The sequence below is a fragment of the Molothrus ater genome, chromosome 24 (genome assembly GCF_012460135.2).
Source record: "Molothrus ater isolate BHLD 08-10-18 breed brown headed cowbird chromosome 24, BPBGC_Mater_1.1, whole genome shotgun sequence".
NCBI classification, from domain to species: Eukaryota; Metazoa; Chordata; class Aves; order Passeriformes; family Icteridae; genus Molothrus; species Molothrus ater.
The window spans coordinates 2,522,805-2,540,985 of record NC_050501.2 but is presented as its reverse complement, the minus strand read 5'-3'; the positions used below and the strand labels follow the sequence as shown (position 1 = coordinate 2,540,985).

At 53.2% G+C, this 18,181-nt stretch overlaps 1 protein-coding gene across 5 annotated transcripts in view; it reads right to left on the bottom strand.

Annotated features, from left to right (window-relative positions):
• Positions 1–295: 295 nt before the first annotated feature.
• SCMH1 (Scm polycomb group protein homolog 1) overlaps positions 296–18,181 on the bottom strand; it is a 63,237-nt gene continuing 45,351 nt past the window's right edge. For 3 of the 5 annotated variants that reach the window (XM_036396913.2, XM_036396917.2, XM_036396914.2), the window contains 4 exons: positions 11,908–12,039; positions 4,907–5,110; positions 3,762–3,904; positions 296–2,593 (listed from right to left, as the gene is read on the bottom strand). In XM_036396913.2, the coding sequence (XP_036252806.1) occupies positions 2,468–2,593; positions 3,762–3,904; positions 4,907–5,110; positions 11,908–12,039 (605 nt within the window). In that variant the 3' untranslated portion in view covers positions 296–2,467. The remainder of the gene's footprint in view (positions 2,594–3,761; positions 3,905–4,906; positions 5,111–11,907; positions 12,040–18,181) is intronic. The other 2 variants (XM_036396915.2, XM_036396916.2) reach the window with 2 other exon arrangements.

The following is an 18,181-nucleotide window of genomic DNA, read 5'->3' as shown; positions in this document are numbered from 1 at the left end:
AGCTGTGTCCATGGGGTGATGTGGGGCTGTCACTGCCACCGCTCTGCTGTCCCCAGAGCAGCCTCAGCCCTGGCTCTGGCTTCGGGAACAAGGCTGGGACAAGTGCTGGGAGCACCCTCAGCCAAGGGCACCCCGTGGTTCAGGGAGGCCAGGCTGTGCTTCCCTGGCCTCCCCATCACCCCCAGCCCCACCCTGGCCCCGCTCTCCCTCCTTGCCTGGGGCAGCCGGGGCTCAGTCCTGGGGCTCAGTCCCAGGGCTCAGTCCCACGCTGCCATCAGTGCACAAACCACGGGGAGGAGCTTGGTATCCTTTTATTTATAAACAAATCAACGTAAAAGAAGTGCAGAGGAAAGCACAGGCTGGCCCTGGGGCCAGGTCACAGCGAGGGCCCCGTGAGCAGCACAGGCTGCTACAGGACAAAAGCCATTTTGCCTTTTTTTTATTACTTTGGGGTTGGGGGTATTTTTTCTTTTTTTTTTTTTTTTTTTTTTCAACTTTGCCCCTTAGGGGTAAACCTGACTCAGTGCAAGAGCCTGGAGGGTTGGTCACCATAGGGGCCCATCCTGCTGCTGGCCAGGCCCTCGAGGCTGCAGGGGAGGCTGGGAGCTGTGGCTCCGATGCAGAGGCTGAGCTGGGACAGGAGAGGGAAGTGCTTGGAGTGGAGATTCTGTCCCAGCCCTTTGGTCACTGCAGGGGGAGCGTGCTGAGGTGTGTGTGGGCACACGGGGCTGTGCTGGCACCATCAGCCCTGTCCCAGCTCAGGCCACGCTGGTGCCTGTGATGCTCCAGGGTCTGGGCAGCCCCGGGTGGCAGCTGCTGTCCAGGGGACACTGCGGTGGCACAGCTGCTGGCTCCACTCTGACACTCCTCATGCAGCTGCAGAAACCTGTCTGGGACCATGGGAAGCACTCAAGTGCCATCAAAAATAAATACATTAAACTGCCTGAGACCAGTAGGTGCCTCGGGAAGGGCAAAGCCCTCACAGCCCTCACAAAGCCCTCACAGGAAGAGCAGTGCCAGGACAGGTCACCATCCTGGGATGCTCTGGCCAGACCCAAAACCCTCACACACGCTGAGCTGGGACAGACCAAAACTAGAGGAGCAGGAGTGCCCCTGGGAAGACAAACCTTAGCAGCTCTGGCTAAAAAACCACCAAGAGCTGTGAGTTCAACACAGGTAGAAAAATCATCTCATCATTTGAAACAGACAACTCCTTAGTAAAAAAAAAAAAAAAATCCAAATTAAAACAAAAATTAAAAAAGGCGAGAAGGATCAGCTGAGTCCTGCAGCATCCAGGCAGCCTCCAACACCAGCCCAGGCCCATCCGTGCCAGGGGCATGCCAGGCCCAGCCCTGCTCAGCTCTCCCAGCTCTCTCCATGCTCCCACATGGCATCTCTCCAGTCTGGAATAAATATGAAAGCCTCCACCCCCAGCCCAGTGTGCCCAGCTGGAGCCAGGTCAGGAGCTGGGGGCAGGCAGAGATGGGTGGATGGGCTCCCCCAGTTTGGAGACAGGGCTGGCTGGCCAAGGCTCTGAGCTCACTGCGGTGCCACGGGGCTGAGGGCAGGCTGGGGGCACTGAGCCCCTTGAGGCTGGCCAGGCTCAGTGCCCAGGGGCTGCCCCCCAGGCCCAGGGAGGAGCTGAGGCAAACACCGGGGCCCCAGGGGCCCTGCTGGAGCTGCTCCATCCAGGGAAGCAGGACTGAGCTCATGCAGAGGCGCTGGCTGGGCAGCAGGGGAGACACCTCGGCTTCCAATGGCCCCAGCCTGAGCCTGGTGAGAGCCCAGCTGTGCCAATGCCCACAGCTCAAGTCTGGTGAGAGCCTGGCTGTGCCAATGGCCCCAGCCCAAATCTGGTGAGAGCCCGGCTGTGCCAATGCCCCCAGCCCGAGTCTGGTGAGAGCCCGGCTGTGCCAATGGCCCCAGAACGAGTCTGGTGCAGGGCCTGGCTGTGCCAATGCCCCCAGCCCGAGTCTGGTGCAGGGCCCGGCTGTGCCAATGCCCCCAGCCCGAGTCTGGTGCAGGGCCCGGCTGTGCCAATGGCCCCAGCTCGAGTCTGGTGAGAGCCCGGCTGTGCCAATGCCCCCAGCCCGAGTCTGGTGAGAGCCCGGCTGTGCCAATGCTCACAGCTCGAGTCTGGTGCAGGGCCCGGCTGTGCCAATGCCCCCAGCTCGAGTCTGGTGCAGGGCCCGGCTGTGCCAATGCCCCCAGCCCGAGTCTGGTGCAGGGCCTGGCTGTGCCAATGGCCCCAGCCCGAGCCTGGTGCAGGGCCTGGCTGTGCCGGGCTCCTCCTGAGCGCTGTTGGGGGCGGGCGGGGCCCCGAGGGCCCGGCCGGCGTCGGGAGTGTCCGTCTGTCTGTCTGTCTGTCTGCTGCGGCGGAAGGGGTGTGTGCATGCGAACCTGTGGCAGGTGAGCGCGGGTGGGGCGGCCGGGAGCGCGGGTGGGATCCATCCTGCCAGGAGTCCTCTCAGAACTTGCCTTGCTTTAGCTTGTCGATGTGGTAGGTGAGCTTCAGGGCTGGCCCCAGCTTCAGCCCCATGTATTTCATCATCATGTCACTGCGCAGCAGCAGCAGGGCTTTCCCGTCGATCTCCTGCAAGGATCAACCACAGAGCTTGTGATGGCACCTGGGAGCCCCAGCCCTGCCTGAGCCAGGCTCAAAATGCAACAGCAGGGCTGGGTGAGAGAGCCCTGCTCAGCAGCATCCCAGCAGGGACATCCCAGCATGGACATCCCAGCATGGACTCCCCAGCATGGACATCCCAGTATGGACATCCCAGTGAGGACATCCCAGCATGGAGACTCTAGTATGGAGATCCCAGAATGGACACCCAAGTATGGACATCTCAGCAGGGACATCCCAGTAGGGACATCCCAATAAGGACGTCCCAGTGTGGATACTCCAGCAGGGACATCCCTGCATGGAGACCCCACTATGGAGACTCCAGTATGGAGACCCCCAGTATGGACATCCCAGCATCGACAGCACAGATAGCCCCACATCCACTCTGAAAAGTCTGCATTGTGGGCTCTGTGGGATCAGTTATTGGATTAAAAGGGAAAATAATCCAGGTGTCAGTTCTTAATTGGATAGTTTAGTCTTAAAAGACCTTGGAACAAGAGATTGTGGCCATTTTGTGCCTTCTAATGAAAAGCTGCTGAACTCACAGCAGTGAGACTGTTTTACTGATCAGAAATAATAAACACCTGAGTCCCAACATGAACTGCTGCCTCAAGTGCCTTCAATGCAGACCCAGAGAAACCCACAACTGGTAATCCCCACACATCTGGCCTGAAGTGCTGCTGTGTTCTGAGTCTTGTGGATTTTGTTGGTGTGATTTGCCCCTTCCAGATGTAGCACACCCCTAAACACACCCAGAGCTCTGCACATGAACCCCAAACACACAGAGAGCTCTGTAAATGAACCCCAAACACACAGAGAGCTCTGTAAATGAACCCCAAGCACACCCAGAGCTCTGCACATGAACCCAAGCACACCCAGAGCTCTGTAAATGAACCCCAAGCACACCCAGAGCTCTGTAAATGAACCCCAAGCACACCCAGAGCTCTGTAAATGAACCCAAGCACACCCAGAGCTCTGTAAATGAACCCCAAGCACACCCAGACCTCTGTAAATGAACCCCAAGCACACCCAGAGCTCTGTAAATGAACCCCAAGCACACCCAGAGCTCTGCACATGAACCCAAGCACACCCAGAGCTCTGTACATGAACCCAAGCACACCCAGCTCTGCACACTCACGTGCTTTCGGAAGAGGTCGGCGTGGGGGCCCAGCTGCGGGTCTGCCTCGCGGATGAACTGCATCACCTCCTCCACCGTCCAGGCCGAGGGGTCGCGGCTGCTGAGCCGGGAGCTGTCCCGGGAGCCCGGGTACCTGTCCGAGCCTGGGGAAGCCACAGCTCCGTTACTGGGGCTCCCTGGCACCGCCCCAGCCACTGGCCCTCAGCCCACCACCACTCAGCTCCTCTCCACAGCAGGGCAGAGACACAGCAAGGGCCAGGCCCAGACTCCTGTGGCACAGTTCTGGCACCCAAACCTTACTCCCCCTCTTTAGGTCTGACTTTTCAGGGCAGCCTTCTATACTGAGCTCTTGTCCCCTCTCTCAAGCCCCACTCCCCTTGTTTGGCCCCAGCTCCCACTCCTCCCTGTCATGGGCAGACACTTCCCACCTCAGCAGAACATCCCCTGCCATTCCCAGGTGTCTCCACAAGCACGGCTCCTCCTCCCCTCCCAACACCTTTAGCACATCTAACACAGCAAAGCTGGTTTATGTTTCCACTGGCTGCATCTTCTGATGGACTGAACCCACAGGTGACCTCCCAGCCTGAGCTGGCACAAGTCCTGCTCCCAGCGTGCCCAGCCCCTTGTCTCAGCTCTGCCTGAAAATGTGTGGGGGAGGCAGCAGCAGCCTGAGCTTTTCAGAGGCTTTTACTGATGCCATGCACCTAAAATGACATTATTTGTGACCCCACATGCTGCAATGAGCAGTTCAGCTCTCCTGCCCCTATTCTCCCATACAGAGAGGTGCTATTCCTGCATCTGCCCATCCTCCCCGCCCCACCAGGCAACTTTTGACTCCCCAGCCATTCCCAATCCATCCTTGTGGTCTCAGACACCCATTTATCACTTGGACACAGTTCAGCTCCTGCCTGTTCCTTTCTCCCCACCGACCTCCAGGTCCACCCAGTCACCAGGCAAAGCAGAAACGTCACCTGTCCACATCACCTGTCCACACTGCCACCTGCCAGGTGCCATCACACCTAACAGACTCAGCTGGCTGTGCAGAGCCCAGCCTCTGGCACTTGCTGCACTCAGAGAGGTGTGACTGGAGTTAGCCCAGCCCTTCACTGCCCCACGTACAGCTCAGGGCTGTTCTGAGCTCTTACCCCCAGAGCTCAGCCTGCGCAGGGCAGAGCTGCTGCCCTGGCTGAGGCTGCAGGGCTGCTGCAGGTGCCTGTATCCTGGCAGGCGAAAGTCTCTGGAGCTCCTGCTGTGGCTGGATGAACTGACAGAGTTCAAGGCAGAGTCCATGGGGTCCAGGCGAGGCTCTAAGGGCCCTGGGAGGCCATCTCCCAGGACAAAGGTTTCACCTGGAATGCACCAAGCTGCAGTTAGTGCACCCACCCGAACGCCACGGCCACGCTCCCGTGTGGGGCAGAGCCACAGCAGCATGGCTGGGTCCAAGCCCTGGCTGGGCTCAGGGATCAAACCAGGCCCTGCCACAGCCCTGGCATTCACCAGCTGCCAATGGTGTCACCATCTGCCAGTGCCAGTCCAACCAGTGTAGTGACAATGGTCCCAAACTGGAGCAGCAGCTCCTTTCTTCAGCTACTCTGCTCATGCCACCACCAGCACTGAGGCCTGCCTGCCCTGGGCCCCTCTGTGGCCAAGGGGCACCTCTGGATGCCAAAGGACACAGGACTCACAGACAGCCCTGAAGAGAAGGGGAGGAGATGCTCCCTGAGGGGTCACACCCTGCACCTCACCAAGGGCTTGGCATTGGGTGGCAGACACATGCAGAGCAGGAGGGAGCTGTGCCATCAGGGCCAGGCAATGCTCCCACACCCTGCTGCTCCTCTGGCCCCAAAAGCAATGATGAGCTGCCCCAAAAGCTGGTGATGAGCTGCTCATCCCTCCTGGGCTCCTGCTGGGCTCTTTTCCAGCCTAACCACATCAGATGCCAATTCCCTGTACTGGAACACGCACAGGAGGGCCTGGGCCTCTAAAACCTCCCCAGGCAGGATGTCAGAGCAATGGTGGCTTCCTCATCTTCTCCAGAAATGCCCTGAATTTGCAGCTGCCATGGTACTATTGGGCTGGAGGGGCTGGGGAGGCTGTCCAGGGTGACAGCTGCACTGGCTGAGGCAGCAAGATCTGTCTGTGCTGCTCCACTGCAGGGCCACCTTTGCAGGTTTTACTGTGGCACAGCTGAGTCTCAGCCCAGGTGGTTCTTGTGCCTCATGAGCCACCCTCAAGTGCTCTTTATGATGAACCACCTGCCAAAGAGGGCAGCAGCTCCACAGTGAGGGGCATTGCCTGAGCACTGCCAGCACACATGGCTGGGAGCTGCAGCTCCTCCACCACAACCTGAGGGGTCCTGAGGGCAGCTCACAGCCCTGAGCTGCTGCCACTCCAGCACCCTGGCAGCTGACAAGGCTGAGGAAGCCTGAGCACTGGCCAGGCCCTGGGATTCTTCCCTGGCACTTCCCAGACTCCAGGAGCAGCAGGTGAAAGCCAGCACAGCACTGCTGTGCTGAGCTGGGGGTCATGGTGAGGGTGCAGGATCTGCAGCCTGAGAGACCCAGAAGCTGCTGAGATTTTCCCCAGTTCCCTGCTGAGGTGATGCTGATGCTCCAGTGAAGGGAAGTGCAGCTTGCCAGAGCCTGATGTGGTTCCCAAGTGCTGCAGATATTGGGTCCCACTGACTGGGGCAGCATCTCCTGGCTGGCTACCCCTCACTTGCTCTGGTTTCTGTGAACTGTGGCACTGTTGTGACAGCTGGGATCTTCTGCTCCTGCTGCCTGTGTTTGAGCAGAGATCCAGAGGCCAGCTCAGCTGGTCCAGCCCTGACCTGCCCGGGCTTCACACTGTAAGGACATGAAATGGGAACACCCTTGTGTGGCTGCTGGCCAGCCCTGTGTGGGGCTATCACTGGGAAATTGCTGCTCCCACCCCAGCCCTGTGTGGGGCTATCACTGGGAAATTGCTGCTCCCACCCCAGCCCTGTGTGGGGCTATCACTGGGAAATTGCTGCTCCCACCCCAGCCCTGTGTGGGGCTATCACTGGGAAATTGCTGCTCTCACCCCAGCCCTGTGTGGGGCTATCACTGGGAAATTGCTGCTCCCACCCCAGGGCTTTGCCACTCTGCACTTGAGGCACTGCTGCCTTTGTTTGCTTTTAGGTCTCTGGGATGTGCCCAGAAACAGCAGCACAGCCTTAAATCTCCTGTACAACCTGCTGGTGTGGACTGTTACCCCTGTGACCTGTGCTGGCCCTCTTGTCACTCTCCCCCATGCACAGGTGTGTTCTCACCTGCTCTGCATGCATAAAAAATGGTTTGCTGACTCATGGCTATTCCTGAATAACTCCAAACCCCTCCTGCACTGCCACCATTGCATTTCAGCCCCAGACTGGATGCAAAGCAGAGCTGGCTGCCCTGGTCTGGCCTGGGTGGAGATCCCTGCCCAGCCACAGCCACTTGTGGGTGTCACTTACACCAGTGGGGTTCCACTGCAGCTGCTTCAAACTACATTTGGTGTCCTCCTTGTGAAAAATGCATGTATTTTATGATTGGCTTTTCACAAATATTCAAATGAATATTAGATGTGTTGTGTTAGAAAGTGATGCCGTATTAATTCTCTTAAGTAGTGTGTTAAATATAGTTTTAGGTTATAAAAAATGTTAAAATAGAAATTATGCTATGTAGGATACTTTTTTAAAAGAAAGGACTAACAGCAAGATAGCAGCCACAGGACACGTGAATCTTTCAGAGGAGAAGAATTTATTGCCCTCTTATCAGCAGAAACGAACTTCTTCCTGCCTTGAAGGCACTGTTAGGATACAGAGGAAGAAGCTGACACTGCCCAGACAGAATCCTGTGTTTGAATGGAATTTATGCATCATGTATGAAGTGTATGAATATGCAACAGGTTATTGCTTTTAAGGGTTAATCCTTTGTTAACGTGGGTCCTTTTTCGGGCTCGTGCTGCCCAGAAAAGGTACCTGGACTGTCTGTAACTCTTTGTCTCTATTGTCTCATATTGTCCTAATTCAAATTGTCCTAATTATATATTACTCTAATTGTATTACTATTTTTATAACCATTTTATTACTATTAAGCTTTTAAAATTTTAAAAACAAGTGATTGACGTTTTTCACACTCCTCAACAGGACAGTTCTGTTTGAACCCCAAAACACTTCCCCTGAAACATCTGGGGAAGGGTTCTGACTGCCAGGGAAGGACAGGGCAGGAGAGGGTCAGTGGGCACAGCCCTCTGAGCTGTCACAGGACAGTGGCTGTGGGCATGGCAACAGGTCCAAGCTGTGCATCTCAGCACCTTCTGGGGTGACAGAGAGCTGCAGCTGGCCAGGAGGTCCTGGGACACTCACCCAGATGTGCTGGGTGACACAAACACGTGTCTGAGTGCTCCCAAAAACCCCAGAGCTCTCAGCAGGGATTGGTGGCAGCAGAAGGAGTTTCAGGCCCAGTCTGGGAGAGCACATGCACAGGTTCTGTCAGTGCAAGGCTGAGGATCCAGAACTCACCCTCAGAAATGACTTCACTCACCAATGAACAGTGTCATGACAGGAATGTGCTGTGATGCATTCTGCAAACACAAATATGTGATCCTGTTCTCACAGCTGCTGATCACAGCCGAGGGCCACCTGGGGGCACGATGTGCTTCTGCCCAGGAGCTAAAACTGAAGGCACACAGTGATCCCCAGGTTCCCTAACCCTGCACAGGGCAGAGCCTGCCTGGGCTGGAACTCTGCAGCAGAACTGGGGGCTTTGTGGCAGGCTCAGTGCAAGAGGGAGTGAGGGTTTTCCTAAAAACACAAGTACACAGGGAACTGCTCAGTGAGTGATACCTGCAGGGAAGGGAGAAGGACATGAGGCAAGAGGGGAATGATTGCTGCCCCTGGGAATCATCTGTAGGTGAGATACTCAGGCAACACCCAGGATCCTTCACCTTTGACAAACAGAGTGTGAGGAGGAGGTGGCTGATCCTTAGGCAGAGTTCCTTACACACACTGTTAGATTTAACTAAAGGCTGGCAGTTGGCACATTGCAGGGAAACATGCCACAATTAGTGGTGGAGAGGCAGGGAGCAGATAATTAAAGTTTAATTAAACAAATAGTGCTATAGACTCAACAGTGTCACTTTACTGCTAAAACATGGGAGTTTGGCCACAAGCACAAATGTGATTTGCACTACTCCTGAACACCCACTGCTTCCAGCAAGTGATGGGCTGGGAAGGCAGTCCCCCACTGTGCTGGGACTGCAGTGTTTCAGCAAAAAGCCACACAAACTCCACTGGATGCAAGAGGAAAAACAATGTAATATGTGAGATCCCTTCCTCGTGTCTCTGCTTCTTGCCAAATGCAGAGTGATTGGAGATGTCCCACTGCTGCTCACAGCCTTCCACATGGCAAACAGGGATGTGCTCAGGAGCTGCTGTCTGAGACAGAGTTCATTCCCATGAGAATATGTGCCTTGCTCAAGAAATACTCAATATCTGAGTATTTCAGGTGCATATTCTTAAAATATATCCTCTGAAATGCAAATATTCCTGTCTGAACCTCAATTTCACGGTGGAGGAGAATGTATTCATTACAGCTTTTAGCTGTGGGATAAGAATGAATTTCTAGATGGAATTTGAACCTCATTGCTCCCTGCTTGGATGAAGAACAGAAGCAGACCAAGCTGCTGCAGGAAGGATCACCCCTCACATGCAGACACACTTCCTGCCCACTTGTCTGTGTTCTTCTGGAAGAGGCTGGAGAATTCTGGCATCCAGATGGCACAACCCACTCAAAGGCCAAGGGATAACTGAATAGACTTTGAAGCAGACAAAGAATCAATCTTGTAGGAACCTAGTGAAGGCTCCTCCTTGGAATTACCCATCATGGAAGCTTTCTCTCTTCACTGACAATACAGAGTGGGCAACATTCACCACCCAACCAAGGCATGTGAACCTTTGGAGCAATCTTCAAGAACAGGCTGAACACTGCATGTCCCACCTGCTGGGGGAGGAGGAGGGGCTGGGCTGTGCCAACAGTTACCAAAGGCAGTGGCTGATGCATCAGAGAGGAATCAAGGAGACCAGCACCCATTTGGAGGTGAGGAACAGGAGGGGGCTCTGGGGACAGTTTCTGACCTGTCAAGATGCTGAAATAGATGAGGCAGTGCCACACACCAGCTCTGTGACAAATGTACAGTTTCAATCACTGCAGGTAATGAGGCCACTAGAAACTGTCCACCAGAGAAGCATGGAAGGGTTTGGGTTGGGAAGGACCTTAAAGCCCATCCAGTCCCACTCCCTGCCATGGCAGGGTCACCTCCCACTGTCCCAGGTTGCTCCAGGCCCCAATGTCCACCTGGCATTGGAAACTTCCAGAGATGGGGCAGCCACAGCTGCTCTGGGCAAGTTCAGTGTTAGAGGCAGGGTCAGAGATCCTGCAGGGCACAGGACACAGTGATGGACACAGACAAAAATCACCCACAGTGGTGCCAGGCTGGCACTCACACCCAGCAAAACCAGGGAAATGGGGATTCTAAAGGGACAGCAACAGAGCATGAAGCCACTGAACTGAGAGCCTGCCCAGGAGTCTCCAGCAATTTTTCAGGGATTTCAGTCACAAAGAATTGTGACTAACATGTAGGCAGATTTCACCATCCACTAATTAAAAGCCCCAGTAAGATTAAATCATCAGTCTGCATTATGAGGGTTTGCAGTTCAGTACAAAGTGGGAGCGTATTTATTGAAGATTCCTCAGTTCAAGGAGTCCTCCAGCTACCTGGGTCTTCTGGAAATCTCCCACCTATGCATGCAAGAGTCACCTATGGATCCCACAGCTAAAATAACTGAGTTCATGATAAATGAACTGGGCAAACTTTGCCTCTTCCTGGGAAGATGAATTCTGCTGCTGACTTGCATCCCAGCTGTGAAGGGTTTTAAGTGTGCCTATGCTTAGTAAGGAATAAAGTGGTAATTCCTGCTTCTGCAGCAGTGGCATCCTGAGGAAGGAGCAGCAGTGTGGGATGGGAATGCAGTGGCTGAGCTGAGGGAGCCAGTGACACCCCCCAGCTGTTTCAGTGAGCAACAAGATGAGATCCTGGCAAAGGGCAGCAAGTTCCTGGGGTACAGCTGCACATCAGCATCTGTACAACAGGCTGCAGCAAACCCTCAGGGAAAAATCCACAAATCAGATTGAGGCAGCTGGGCAGTTTGAGCACTGTTAATGCCATGCACAGCGAGGGAAGCTAAACCAGATTATACAGTGTGAGATGATGCCTGTCAGGCTTAGGAGGAATTCCTGCTGCATTCCACATGCCTGACACATCTGTGGGGAACCTGGCCCACCACACAGCAGCTCATCTGTCAGGACCTAGGACATCCCTCTGGCTGTCCAGGACGGCCAGGATCCTGCCAGGGGGCTCAGAGACCCTGCACAGAGCCCAAAACACCTCTGGGTTTGATTATGACCCATGGAGCAAATTACCAACTTTATATGAAGATCTGCAAGCCACAATAGTTTAGGTAGAATGATAGTGAAGTTATCATGGGGTGGAAAAGTAGATTTTAGGGTTTTTGGTATGGGGGTTCAGGAGGCAAGATGGAGGGAACTGGGTGTGTCCAGCCTTTCTCCTTCTTCTTCTTGGCCTCCATCTTCTGCTGTGATGGTGGCACTTTGGGATTGGTTTAGAGTAGAAGCTCACTGTCTAACATAGGTGATGGGTATTGGGAAGTTATTGTAAATATTGTACAGGTAGTTTTTAGTATAAAGACATAACCCTGCCCTGGGGACAGGCAGAGTGCCTGGAACTGTCCTGCTGGATGGACCTGGGCAGGGCAGGAGAAAATTTTTTACAGATAATCAACAATAAACAACCTTGAGACTGAGAAATGAAGAGCCCTGACTCCTTCTTCAAGTGCTGGGCTGGGAAAAGAGACTTTGGAACTCTTCTTGGGGACACTGTGAGCAGCTAAAGACCCCGACACTCATCCACTCCCCTCTGGAACACCAAGCACAACCCACGCCAGGGACAAGCCAAGCAGCTCCCTGCAGCCACAGCTGGGCTTGGCAGGGCAGATGTGAGCCTGCAGCAGCCAGGACAGGGCTCTGGGAACAGGCAGCTTTGGGAAGAGACACGCTGTGCTCACCTTCCAAAGGGTGACGGTCATTCTTTGGTAACTTGGGGGAGAGAGGAGCACTGTATGGAGGGGGATCTTGGGAAAAGCGCTTTGTACCCCGGCCTGGTCCCTGCAGAGAGCCGTCTAAGGAACTGCTTCTGTCTAGGAAAAGAGAACAAGCCCTCTTTAGTCACACTTCTGACTGTGGTTAGTTTTTCTTTAAGTGCTGCAAACACTCTGAATCAGAGTTCAGGATGGGCAGGTCTCAGCATCATATCAGATCTGGTGCTCTGCCTGAGTTTCCCTGAATTCTGATTTCTGCTTTTCCACTCTGCCCAGCAGAGCCCAGCTCTTGGCACTGACCTCTCATGGAGGCTGGAAACTCTGTGTGAGAGCTGATCCATGCCCAGAGCTGGGTGCTTCCCCTCTCACTCAGGTTTTGCTCTCTCTCATGATGACAGGGTACTGAAACATGGGTGTAGCCATGATATTTTATGGAAAATCCTTTTGCTAAGATTTTTCTCCTGAGAAGCTGAGAGGCCTCAGAAACAAAATATAACCAATGGTTATCTGCTGCTGTGGAATGCAACAGGTAGATCTTTGATTGGTTTCATGTGGTTGTTTCTAATTAATGGCCAATCACAGTCAGCTGGCTTGGACTCTCTGAGAGTCACAAGCTTTTGTTATCATTCCTTGCTAGCCTTCTGATGAAATCCTTTCTTCTATTCTTTTAGTATAGTTTTAATATAATATATATCATAAAATAATAAATCAAGCCTTCTGAAATGTGGAGAAAGATCCTCATCTCTTCCCTCATCCTCAGACCCCTGTGAGCACCACCACAGATGGGGATTTCTTTAGGAGTGGAGACATCCTGGGAAATGCAGTCTTGCCAGAGTCCCCCGAGCCCTGTGTGCATTGCCAGCCTGGGCACCCTCCACCTGCTCAAGCTGCAATCCAGCACATCTGGCAGGGCTCAACAGAGCAGAGTTTGCAGGTTTTACCAGAGAAAAAGAGTGGTGAGAAAACTAACAAAGAATCTTAGCCATGTTTTGCCATATTTCACCCAAACAGCACCTGTAATTGATTTAATTCCATTTCTCCTCATGGCTCATCCCACACAATTCCTGCTGATCCCACTGTCACCTTTCAGATCCACACCTTTCCCTTGGACAGCTAGCAAACAAGCCTTGGATGATTTGCAACTCCTCTGTGTTGCTGGATTAAACCCTACTCCCATTTTCAATCTCCCCCCTCCATGGAGCCCCCAGGCACTGTCACTGCTCCTCTCCAAACTCATCATCCCAAGGAGGGGACTCTGCACATCCTGCCCAGCAGACAGGACACTGCCATGGCACTGTCCCTGCACTGCCCCTGCTGCTCTCCAAACCCATCCCAAGGAGGGGACTCTGCACACCCTGCCCAGCAGACAGGACACTGCCATGGCACTGCCCCTGCTCCTCTCCAAAGCCATCCTCCAAGGAAGGGACTCTGCACATCCTGCAGAGCAGACAGGACAGTGCCATGGCACTGCCCCTGCACTGTCGCTGCTCCTCTCCAAACTCATCATCCCAAGGAGGGGACCCTGCACATCCTGCAGAGCAGACAGGACACTGCCATGGCACTGCCCCTGCTGCTCTCCAAAGCCATCATCCCAAGGAAGGGACCCTGCACACCCTGCCCAGCAGACAGGACAGTGCCATGGGCTGGGACAGCTCTGCACACACGGGGTCAGTGGTGGATGGACAAGGAATGGAAGCACTGACACTGATGGGGACAGCAGCCAGGTGAGTGACACAGGGGTGGCAGAGCCTGTCCCAGCTCAGGTGAGCCCTCCTGCTGCCCCACACAGGCGCCAGCTGGGCCCTCCAGCCACCCTGGGAGCTCTGGGGTGGGCACAGAGGGGTGAAATGCTCTGCACAGATGCCAGGAGCCACCAGCAGCCCAGAGCAGCCCTGAGAGCTGGCACAGGGCAGCAGCAGGGGCAGGAGGGGTGACAGGTACGGCGGGGAATGACACCAGGGAGATGCACAATGCCCAACAAAGGGAGGTACAGGTGGGGCAAGCACCAGATGGGCACAGCTGAGGTGATTAAAGAGAAACACAAAGGTGGAGAAGGTACCTGTTCAATCAATATCCTTCAGGGAAATGAAAGAGCCGCTTGCACTGAAGCCCTGGGACTCCATATCACCCAAAATCACTGTGACATTGCCAGAAAAACAAATTGCCCCTCACTGCCCAGAGGGGAACACGTGCTCTTGGTAATGTCTCTGGACAGCCCTGTGTCAAACTGCACAACATTCTTCACCCAACAGCCACAGAACCACAACACAAAGTGATGCTTTACAAAGGTTTTTTCATCAGGTTTTGGTTTGGCCTTTTGGTTTTTTTTAAAGTGGTTGATGTTAAAAGTAATGCAAACACAACAGGTCAGGTTATAGGAGTTAATTCTAGGAATCAGAAGTGACGTTGGTGTAAATTAATGAGAGGATAAACCAAAGCCAGAATTTTGTTTTTAAAGGACAAATTTGAAGAAAATAAAGAAATGGAGTAACAGACAGAGCTGTACTCAGATTATCATGAATAAAAGGAAAATGTCTTCAGTCCAAAAATGACATAAACCTCATGAATGTGATCATCAAAAAGGAAATAATCTGAGAGGGAAGGACCCCAAATCTCAGTGGATAAATGCTCACTTTGAGATGGATGCTGAGAACAAGCAGATCATTTCCTTGGATAAAAGGAGGCTGTGCACCTCAGGATGGGGAGTGCAGGGATGAAGGGAGGTTTTTAACTCATTCTGTGTTTTGAGACAGTGCAAAGGCAAAGATGGGCCTGTGTTTCAGCTACAGAGGAACAGAGTGAGGGGACACTGTGCAGAAAGGTGAGGATTGAGAGAAAAGGAAAAAGGGTTGTGTCCAAGTGACAGGACAGCTGGGAGGGATATTTCACCTCCCCTGCCTTGGGGGGAAGAGCAGCTCAGCTGCTGTGCCTGGATGGTGCTGTGGCCACCCCAGGGCCATCAGCATGGACACCTTTACGAGCAGTGACAGCCACCCACCTCATCTTGTCAGCCCACTCCTAATTAGGGCTTCTCATTTAGGACAATGCACCTTGCACTGAGTGCACTGGCACCTCCACCCTGGCTGCAGAGCACACCCACACCTGGCTCAGGTGGACATCTGTGACATCCACCTGCACTCAGTGCACTTGTATGCTGAAAGATGGTAGATTTAGACTGGATTTATGGAAAAAAAGTCTTCCCTGAGGGTGGGCAGGCCCTGGCACAGGGTGCCCAGAGCAGCTGGGGCTGCCCCTGGATCCTTGGCAGTGCCCAAGGCCAGGCTGGATGGGGCTTGGAGCCACCTGGGACAGTGGAAGGTGTCCCTGCCATGGCAGGGAGTGGAATGAGATGAGCTTTAAGGTCTCTTCCAACCCAGACCATTCTGGGATTCACTTCCAGCTGCAGCCATGCTGAGCACTTGGGGGCAAGGCTCTAAGGATAAAAGAAACAGGACAGAAACTAAAATATCCACCACTGACTAACTCAGACAACTGAATGTCCTCAAACTGGAGACTTAAGGGTGCAGAGGAAGCCAAGAATGCCAGTGCACCTGAAATTTTGGGTCTGCTGCAGTAAATTCTAACAGAATTCAGCACTGTGTTACTGGGAGTCACTTGAAATGTGCTGCCAATATTTGAAAAAAATAGGTGGAAAAAATGATTTTTACTATAAAATGCCCATGGTCTGACCTCAGCAGCACCATGGCAGGAAATACACAGGGCACATTCTATGGCAGGTGTTCATCAGAGGAGGCCAACCCAACAGCCTCCCTGTGATGGGAAATCCTGATCTGTGCCATGAGGGAAGAGACATCAACCTCATACACTGGAATTCAGCAAGATGTTACACTGAGAGCCAGCTGAGACAGAACATGAATTACCAGGAGCCTTGTTCTATGCACAGAAATCTGATTTGGGAGGTAAAGCTGTTGGCAGCAACTCAGAAGGAACATGAGACTGGGAGTGAATCTGCCTGAGGATCACCCTTGAGCCCAGGGTAATTTAATAACTGCAATAACTTTGGCAGAAATTTTAGAGATTTACCAATGAAATCTGCTGATGTCTTCCCAAGTCAGGTCAGACAAAGCAGCATTTAAAATCAGGAAGGAAGGATATATATATATATATATATATATATATATATATATATATATAACCAAGAACCAGCAAGGAGGAAAATCCAGCAGCTAAATCCAGATGTGCACTTGCAGCACTGTCCCTTATGACCTGCAGGTGACACCAGTGATGAGAAGAATGGTGTATGTGACCAGGACAGGCTGATCACTACCTGCTGCAAGGACACAGTGACTCAAAGTGACTGCAGAGACGTTTCCTGTGACCATGGTGGTGTCAGTGCTGTGGCACCAGGTCCCCATGAGCTCCTCCCCAGAGTGCTGGGGGGCACTCTGGCCTCCCATGAAGTTTAAGTCAAACCAACACTTCTGAGGAGAGCAAAAAGCAGAGAATATGAACCCCTCTGAGGGCTACAACTGCTCTGTAACTACTCCAGAAGAAAGAGAACCAAGTTAAGCCAAAAGACAATATTAAGACCAGGAGACACAGACACCAAGTTGCCCAAGAATAAATTGGGGCTGGAAATTACAACATAGTTTCTAAAATCTCAGCATAAAACCCTGGAGCAGTCTCCAGTGGAAAAGCAAAATCCACAACTCCAGAGTTAATCCAAGAAGCTCCACGTGCTGTGGTGCTGGAGCAGCAGGAGCCTCTGTGGCCCAGAAGGTCCCTCCTGTCCTGTGCTTTCAGACAGCCCCAGGTCCCATCATGTCCATGGTGCTGTGGACAGCAATCAGCTCCCTGCAAAGGGCAGTTCCTGATGCACAACTCAGTCTGCTCCTCCTTATTTCCATTTATTCAGCCAGAATGGCAGCACACTGCTGAGCTAAGGGACACTGCAGACCTGCCCTCTGCCCCAGGCACACACCCCAACTCTCCATGGCACCCACAGGGTGCTCCTGCAAAGCCACTTTGGCCTGGGAACTCAGACCAGCTCCCAGTCCCAACCAGTGGCTGTCTGCTGGAAGAACCAGCCCCATACAACACATTCCTGTCCTGGAGAGGAAACAAAGCAAGCAGGACATGCAGGGCTCAAGGTGAGACCACAGCAGCCCTGACATCTGGTGTGATTGAAGGATGTACAACTCCACCCTCATTCCTCCATGACCAGCTCAAAGTTCCCAAAATCACCAGCACTGTTTCCCTGCCCTCACCAGAAGCACTATAGATTAGGTTATCACCTTCTTGCAGCTGCCTGAGAAAGGTTACATGAGCAGATGCCCAAGAAGCTCACAGATCAGGATGAACTGCAGGACTAGGTGCTGTCACACCTCTGACTGTGGTTAATTTTTCTTTAAGTGCTGCAAACACTCTGAATCAGAGTTCAGGATGGGCAGGTCTCAGCATCATATCAGATCTGGTGCTCTGCCTGAGTTTCCCTGAATTCTGATTTCTGCTTTTCCACTCTGCCCAGCAGAGCCCAGCTCTTGGCACTGACCTCTCATGGAGGCTGGAAACTCTGTGTGAGAGCTGATCCATGCCCAGAGCTGGGTGCTTCCCCTCTCACTCAGGTTTTGCTCTCTCTCCTGATGACAGGGTACTGAAACATGGGGATTGCTTCTATTGAGGGTTCCTCAGGGGAAAGCCCCCAGTCCCCAGTACCTAGTCATGCTGCTCCTGTCCTTGCATATCCTACAGCTCCTCTGCTCCTGGCCCTGCTGGCTCCAGCCAGGAGGAAGCAGAGGATGGGAAGATCCTTTTGCTCTCTAGACTCTGCCTAAGGTGCTTTGTGGGGTGCAATGAGTGGAAGCACTGTGGCATTTGGCTGTGGCTCCTACACCTCATGCTTAGCAACTTCTCTTTAAACAGTTCTTCCTAAGTGCCCATCCTTTTACATTCATACAACTTTTGCTTTTCTTGCCAGAACCATAATTATGCAAAGGATTAACTTTGGAAAGACCTCAAACAACACAACAGCTATTTGCTGACTAGAGGGGGAAGAAATCAAGACAGGAGAGGAAATCAGCACTTGTCAGGCACCAAAGAGGGTGCAGACAGCTTTGATCCTCTCCACAACTGACACTCCTGGAGCAGGAGCTCCCCCAGAACCCCCAGACAGCCTGAGGGGCAGCCATCACCCCAGGCCTGCTGCCACTGCCCAGCACTGTGGGGGAACTGCTGGGCTTGTTTTCCACTGCTTCTACTTCAGAGCAGTTTTGCAGCCTGC